Here is an 8560-nt window from a genome sequence, read left to right on the forward strand (position 1 = left end):
CCGCCCAGCATAAAGTAAAGGTAGCGCACTGGATAATCTCATGGAGTCAGACAAAACACAAAAATAAAAACCTCACTGCCATCAAGTGGACGGCAACGCACAGTGACCCTATAAGACAGGGTAGAACTGTCCCTTGAGTTTCCAAGACTGTAAGTCTATGGGAGTTAAAAACCCTGTCTTTCTCCATAGAACTGCTAGTAGTTTCAAACTGGTGACCTTGGGGAGCCGCGCCAACCAGTGTGGAACCATCACACCACCAGGGCTCCTTCCAAGAGATGAAAGTTTCAAAGCCGCAGTGACAAGTGGTTCCAAGGTTGTTATCATGTAGATAAGAAACAAAAAGCCATTTGTTTCCCTGTTCAAGGTATTGGCAATTCCTCAACTGCGTCAATCAGGAATAAGGATTACCATCACTGATTGTCAGAGGGCCCTTGGCTGAGTAAAGACTATCAGAGAGATGCATACTCGTGTTTCACTGATTCTGCAAAATAGGAATAACAAATTATGGGTAACACTGCAAACCATGGGAATTCCAGAACACTTCCTTGGGTGCCTGTAAAACCTGTACACCGAGCCTAGGAAGTCATTCTAATAGAACAAGGGGTTTAAAAGCAGGAAAGGTGGTGTCGAGAGTTGTGTCCTTTCACCATACTTACTCAGTCTTTAGACTGAGCAAATAATCCACGAAGAAAGTGACACCAGGACTGGAGGACAGCTCACTAACAGCCTGTCATATGTAGATGACACAACTTTGCTTGCTGAAAGTGACAAGGAAAAGCACTCACTGATGAGGATTAAGTCGAGTCAACAAGAAAGAGAGAGACTCGCAAGTAGATGGCTGGACACAGCGGCTGCAACAATGAGCGCAAGCAAAGAGGCCATTGTGAGCGCTGCATGGGACCAGGCAATGTTTCATTCTGTTTTACACGGGATGACAAAACTTTCAACAATCTCAAGGTGCCAGAAAGACCAAAACTAATTGTTTCTGTCCAACACCCCAAGTTTTCATTTCACACCTCAAGGGCGATGCCTTTGAAAATATGGAAGAACCAAAGGTAGATCAGTCCTCAGAAAGTCTGAAATCCAACTGGAAGTTCTCTCAATCCTGGATGAGAACAATTGCCTGCAGGTCCACGTAAGCCAAACCTGAACCCATCGTAATCGAGTGTGTCCTGATTCGTGGTGACCTCATGAGTTACAGAACAGGATTGTGCTCCAGAGGGTTGATTTTCTTGGCCGTAATCTTAAATGGAGGCAGATCCCCAGCCCTTTCTTTCATGGTGACACGGGTAGGTTAAAGCCACCAACATTTAAGTGAGTGGTCAAACACATACCATTTATGCCAAACAAGCGAGAACTTCCCAATCTGTGTACGTGCCAGAAGAACAAATACATATATTCTGACAAAGAGATCAGCTTCCAGAGCTTATACAACAGTTTTGTGAGCAACGTCCACCATTCAGTTAAAATTAGCAAAGCCTACCAGAGGTAAGGCCCCAAAGAAACCACACAAACCTCCATAAAGCAATGTATGTCTGAGAATATCCGTGACGGTAAAGATTAAGAGTTGTTAACACCGAACTTACCAACTGCCGTGTCACCATCTAACAAATTGTCATCTTCAGAAGTCTGAAAGTCCATAATCACACCTGCTCCGTCTAAAAGCTCCTCATCGCTACTCGCACTGGTGATACTATTGTAGCTGTTTCTGTAGCGGCCCCGATGGAACAGCTGCTCAGACTCCATGGAGCTGTCGGATTATCTGCAGGAAGAGGAGGAAATAGGTTTAGCGTGTTCCTTGTGCAGAATTAAAATCCTCTAGCTGATTATCACACAAAATTCCTAACTTCTTCATTTTAAAAAAATACTACACTCATTCAATGTACCAATAGTTAATTCTATTATGCCAAGAATTAGGAATCATTCCGTTTTCACTATGCAGCTGGAAAAAGAAGAAATGAAGAGTTTCTTTATGTAACAGCATAAAACAAACTCCAGGATCGATTAAGTTAAAAACATAAAGTGTACAGAACTGTTTATAGCATGCTGACCTTTATGCTTGTTCATTTTTACAAAAAGAGAGAGGGAGGAATAATGCATACTTGCTTATGCACACATAGACTCTCTCTGGAGGGATTTCCAAGAAAGTGGTAACAATGGTTGCCCACAGAGCAAGGAAGAGGGAGCCTAAAGCACCAGAGTTGGAAGGGAGAATTTGTATTGGACACTCATTTATCTGTTTTGAATATCTTTCGAAGTACACGTTTACAAAGTTAATACTATAATGGAAAACTGTTTAATATTAATTTATCATTTAATATCCTTTTATCATCGTAAAATTTAAATCTTCTGAGTCCATGGTCATAAAAATGAGATTGTAGGTATTGATTTTCATTTTCTAAAGCAAGTAAAAGGAAGTAAACAAATGTATTTTTGTTCTTATTGTCTACACTCTGAAAACAGTATTGCTTCTAAAGAGCGTGGCTCTTATGTCCACCTACTTGCTCAGAATAAAAACGAAGAGTTCAACATGATTTGGTGACATGAGTAAAATCTACTCTTACTTCAATGCTGTAGAGTAGGCTCCAACTAAGGCTCAAATTTACTGCAATCAAGTTGATCCCAACTCATAACAACCCTATAGGACCGAGCAGAACTGCCCCTGGGGTTTCGGAGACTAACTGCAAGAACAGAAGTCTCCCCTGTCCCCCTCAGGAGCCCCCATGTAACCATGCTGCCCGTTCCACAGTTCATAGAGACAGCCCATTCCAGACTAGGACTAATCGACATGAAAAGTTCACATGTGGAAACTTGAGAGATACAATGTCATAGAATCAGTTGAACCAGTGGCAAGGTTATAAAACTAGGCTCATTTGATACATCATCAGAGGAACATACATAGGGAAATCACAAGATAAAGAAGACTGAAACATGCTCCATTCTCGAACAGGTAAGTCTCCAACCGCCTGCAGGGTTCTGTACGAATGGCTCCATCCTAAGTCAGTTCTGAAGGAAATCAGAGTACTGTTGTTTCTTAAAATTGTCATTATTGTCTTTTATAATCACTATTTTTATAAATTATAACGTTGAATATTGATGAGTGACATCAGAAAGGGTAGAACTGCCCTATGGGTTTCTGACACTGTAACTCTTCACAGGATTAGAAAGCCCCACCTTTATCCCACAGAGCAGCTGATGGTTTTGAATTGCTGACTTTGCGCTTAGCAGTTCAATGGTAACACACTATAAGGTGGGATGGGGTTAGTAGGGCATATTACTTATGTGATGTTTCCAAGATATTCAGATGGAAATACAAGGGGCTTCAAAAAGTTCACGGAAAACTTCCATTATGTTTCACAATTCCATTTTTGCACAAACTTTTTTGAAATAAATAATATATATTATTATATATAATATATATATATCAGGTCTCCCTTGTTTCCTCATTAAGAATATAAGCATAAATTTAAAGTATATTCCTACAAAATCACAGAAATCTTTATGAAACAAAAATATCAAAATGTGAAGCTATTTTTTCTCTACATATCAGGTCTGTACACTTCTGAAGTCAGTATTTCCAGCTCTCTAATTGGTTCCTCTGCCAAAGAATTCTTCACTGTCTGATTGACACTACGTCAAAAGAACAATTTTGGCATTCTCGGGGGCTCCAATCATATTCCTTTTAGGAAGCAAAAACAAAAACATTTAATGGGCACAATCAGGGCTGCAGAGTGAATGAGGTAAGGTTTCCCAACAAAATTCTCATAGGACAGCCCTCATTACCCTAAATTTTAAAAAAATTTTAATGAGCAGGTACATTGTCGTAATAAGAAAGATATTCTTGGCATGGCATTCTGGATCTTTTTCAGTTTTCCATGTTCCTAAAAAGTCTTCCTAAGAAGCCCTGTTGACCATCCTGTATCCTTACAGCAAGTCTACCACAATTACCCCCTTGGAGTTAAAATGTGTAAAATCAGTCGCCATGATCTTCCAAGCGGATCTCTGCCTTGAATTTAGCTGATCCAGCAGATATCCTTGAAGTTGCTGTTCTGCCGTTTTGTCTTTTAAGACACCAAATGAAATTAAAACAAATGTATCACCAAGACAACTTGTCTGCAGCCATCTACTGATTTTTTGTTTGGAATAAACCAGTACACGTATGAACTAGAACCCTGTAGTAATACTTCTGTGCTATATTCCTTTTTCCATTTGGTTTCATATCAAAGAAGTCTTACTTTTCTCCTTTTTCTAACCAAGTAACTAAAAAGCAAAGCAGAGGGGAAAGGGGCTACATTAAAACTATGGAATCCTAGTTGCTAATTAATACTAATTAACTATACACAAAATAATTACACCATTATTTTTAAATAATGAACTTTTCAGTTTAGCACCAAGTACACATCTTTTTAATATTCTAAATGTACCAGTGAGTTTAAAAAATACCAAATTGAGAAGAACATTAAGGGTGGTAGTTATGTGGGAAAACATTCACAATAAAATATATAGACGGGGACCTGAAGAAATGTAATAGTTCAACTATAACTAAAGAGAGAGTATACAGAAATTCAAATATACAAACATCGGAAAAGACACATTGCAAAGGTCATTGCTTACCACAGGAACTGAAGGAGGCCTACATCACATCAACACGCGAGGAGGCGTCAATTGCAAAGTTCCCAAGGTAAAAGCAACATATTTTTTCTTGCTACAGTAAAAAGGTTTTTAACTATTTTTATAACTTCTCTTCCTATAGATTTATTTACTACACAAAAGTATTTTTAAATATAATCAAAATCTGAAAGGATCTACTCTACATCAGGGTTACTGATTTCTATCATTAATGCAGTAAAATTATGAATGCATATTTTCTCATTTGGTGATATGAACAAAAATACTAAAAAAAACTACTGTGAATAGGGATATGCTAAGTAAATTACTGCATTCCACCTAGTTTCCTGAACCAAGTGAAATTATCACAATAAAAGATGTATATGCAATAGGGCTTATTTTAAAGGGCAAAAGATCAAGATCAAACACGAAGAAGGGTGGACGTTTGTTCATTAGACTCACCCAAAAATAAATAAATGAAAAATAAACTCACTGCCATCGAGCGGATTCCGACTCACAGGGATCCTACAGAACATGGTGGAACTGCCTCCAGACTGCAGATCTTTAAAGAAGCCCAAAGCCTCATCTTTCTCCTTTGGAATGCCAGTGAGTCTTTGAACTGCTAGCCTCAGGGTCAGCAGCCCAGCACATAACCCACTCTGCCACACGAGCTCCTAGTCAGACCCACAGAGTTTTGAAATAGTATAAAATTAAGATCAGAGTCAGCACAATGGTGAGAAAATTATTTTAACACATTGTCATTTCACACTAGCTATCACAACAAAATAATGAACTGCATTGTCTAAAAAAAATGTCAGCATTGTTTTTATCGTACTTTATACTTACTGTTCAGTCACATTGACTGCATGTCCAAAACACTAGGACTTATGTAAAACATTTTTCCTCATAGAAATAATTCATCAATGAATAACCTAATAAAGAAAATAGCTCTCTACTCCAAAGAAAACTTTCTAGACTTCCTGAGTTTTTATAGCCCTTCAAACTTAAATGTTAAAATTGTTAAACTGTTAAAATGATATTAAAATTAAATGCAAACGGAAGGCTCAGACTACAAAAAAAGAATAAAGGGAAAACACTAGTCTAATAAAAAAAAGATAGCATGGAAGACTGAGACTTTTGAAAACTTGATCCCGAAAAGCTAAAAAATAATTTTAAGTTCATTCCAGTCAAATTCACAGAGAAAATCTCTAGATTTATCAGCAATGCCAATAGGATGTTTCCCTTCATAGATCTTTCTGAAGAACATTTCTCTTTAAAAATCAACATCAATTACAGCTACAGTGTTTATGTATACATATAGAAACAAAGTATATTACAGTAGTAACATTATGCCTATGTGTCTACATTTTAGTTTTTGTTTTTAAACCTCCATCTTCCAGAGTTTCTGTAATTTTATATTACCTTGATAATTAAACTAAATAAACCTGTTCCATGTGCCCCATTGTCAAACATTCTGACTTGCCTAACCTGCAGTCATTAAAAGGGAGAACTCTGAAAGCACACAGGCTGGCTTCCATCTTCGATCTGCCAGTTATTGCTGTGGGACCTGGAACAAGTTAATTAAATTCTCAGTACCTGTTTCTTTATCTGTAAAATGAGAATGGCAAAAAGATCTATGACATAGGGTTGACTGATGTGAGGTTTGAGATGGTCCACAAAGAAAGTATTTAGGCTGGGTCAGAACTCTTAACATACATTCAATAAATATGGACAATTACTATCACAGACTAAATGTTTCAGAGCCCTGCTGACAAGTGTGGCTACAAACTAAGCTGAAAAGTTCTACAAAGCTGTAACAGTGGCCAAAGATCACAGGATAGGGCTTTGATATCTGACCCACCACAGAGATCCTTTCTGGCTTCCTGAGTGGTCTAACTTCAACAAGTCACAAAAGGAAGGGGAAAATCCATCCCCAACATGACCTGGGAAATGGACAACTTTCTAGCATAAATCCATAACCTCAGCAAATCTGCTTTCTGAACTGTGTAGCTACAAAGCCAGGTTTAACAATTACTTTCCAAATGACCAATTTATGATTAAAAAAAAAACATGCTGGGGAGGGAAAAAAGGAAAATGAGGAGCTGATGACAGGAACCCAAGCAGAAAGCGAATTTTGAGAATGATGAAGGCAACGAATGCATAAGTGTGCTTTACACAATTGATGTATGTATGGATTGTGATCAGAGCTGTATGAGCCCCAATAAAATGATTATTTAAATGTTAAAATTGCAGTTTAAAAAAATGCAAGTATTACATACATTGACACTGATCGCTTAAACAAAATAACCTGTTTTTCAAGCAAAATATCATTCTTTGAGGACATGATCTGTGATGGATCCCACAAGGATGACTCTTCCTACCAGCCAGAGCCCCCTTGGAAACAGTCCTCTGGCCCAGAAGTCCTTTCTGCCTCCTTAATTGGAGAAAAATATCTATAGGTCATTTACATGAGTTTCAATAATAAAGAAAACAGTCAGGAGCAGCAATACCTATATAAAGCAAAAGTCAACGCTATATGAGCACTTAACAGGCATCTATATTCTTTATCTGTGGAGATACTTATTTTAGTTATTCACAAAGGTATGTAAAATTGACATCAGTTCAATTCTTTCCATACTGACTTCTTCAAGAAAACAATCATCTAAGAGATGAAAGAAAAAGCACTTCTGAAAAGACTTAAGGGTTACACAGTGAGCCACAGTAATGCTGTTGTCACTGACTTAGAGAGCTCAAAAAAGTTTATTTGCCGAACTGAAGTTCTGAGTTACATATATACACACATAGATTTATAAAACATAAGGTTACTGTTGAATCAATTCTTATAAACAAGACTCCTCTCCTCCCCAGAGAAAACTGAAATCTCATTGTCTAATATGCATTATGCACGTGCAATTCTATTTGTTCCATTTTTTTAAAATACGATATAAAGTACAGGAGATACAATTATGCAAATGTATGAGATTCTATGAGCTACCTCAGGCGAACAGGTTGAGATCAAAACAAGCAACTATTTATTATATAAACACACAAAAATATGTTATATACATACATAAACCTAAGCTAATGATAGAAAAGCTGGATATTAACTTTAAATGTGAGTAAATTTAGGAAGAATAAAACCCACTCTTGGCGTTAGAAATTAACCTTTTCCTGGAACCTAGTTCCAGTCTATTCAAACGTTCTTCCACGAAGGTCCGCAAGTTCAACATCATCAGGGTGGTTTTAACATGGGTTATAAAAGACAGCAAGGTGCAAGCACTGGTCTCCGAGTGGACCCCAAATTCGAACCTTCGCTCGTACAATGTAACTCACTCACCTCGCAGCTCAGAGGCATAGCAAAATCGATGGCTGGTTTTTGCGCTGCCTTTGGATTCTGCATCTGTTTCAGACCTAAAACCTAGCTACCGTGGGAGCTTCGCCTAACGCAACCTTGACACACAACGAAAGCTACCGCGATTTCAAAGATACCTGGTGTTTTCTACTGAAGACGTTACGAAATTTTTGCCAGGTGGGACTTTTTTTGTGTGTCCTCCTTCCAACACGGGAGCGGCATTAAGTTAAATCCTTCCTGGTTTGGGGGCCCCTGATGTCAATCTGCTTCTACCCAACATTAAAAATAAAAATCCCTGACCTCACTTCCCACTTAAAGGGCTCAAACTGAAATCCATGATCCAACTCGACCGAGAAGTAGAAATGACTTTCAATCCGCCACTACCCGCTCCCCGCCTGTCTCGAGACCCAGCCCGAATCCGGGGCGCGGGCGGACTGCGACCCTAGGTAAGGGGACTGGGGACTCGAGCGGCCCTAACCCGCAGCCGAAGGGAAGCAGCAGGGCTCGGGCGCCCGACAGGTGCGTCCCCAGCGTAGACGCAGGACGTGAGCGCGTTGACGTGAACCGCCGTTCGGCGTTCGGCCGCGCTGACCACGCCTT

At 38.9% G+C, this 8560-nt stretch overlaps 1 protein-coding gene across 3 annotated transcripts in view; it reads right to left on the reverse strand.

Moving 5' to 3' along the window:
• CLCN3 (chloride voltage-gated channel 3) overlaps positions 1-8478 on the reverse strand; it is a 97404-nt gene extending 88926 nt beyond the window's left edge. For 2 of the 3 annotated variants that reach the window (XM_075556882.1, XM_075556880.1), the window contains exons 1-2: positions 7946-8478; positions 1587-1762 (exon numbers count right to left, since the gene is read on the reverse strand). In XM_075556882.1, coding sequence (XP_075412997.1) covers positions 1587-1746 — 160 coding nt within the window. In that variant the 5' untranslated portion in view covers positions 1747-1762; positions 7946-8478. Of the gene's footprint in view, positions 1-1586; positions 1763-7945 lie in introns of those variants that run through there. The other variant, XM_075556884.1, reaches the window with a different exon arrangement.
• Between the last annotated feature and the right edge of the window lie 82 nt (positions 8479-8560).

The sequence above is a fragment of the Tenrec ecaudatus genome, chromosome 8 (assembly GCF_050624435.1).
Source record: "Tenrec ecaudatus isolate mTenEca1 chromosome 8, mTenEca1.hap1, whole genome shotgun sequence".
In the NCBI taxonomy this organism is placed as follows: domain Eukaryota; kingdom Metazoa; phylum Chordata; class Mammalia; order Afrosoricida; family Tenrecidae; genus Tenrec; species Tenrec ecaudatus.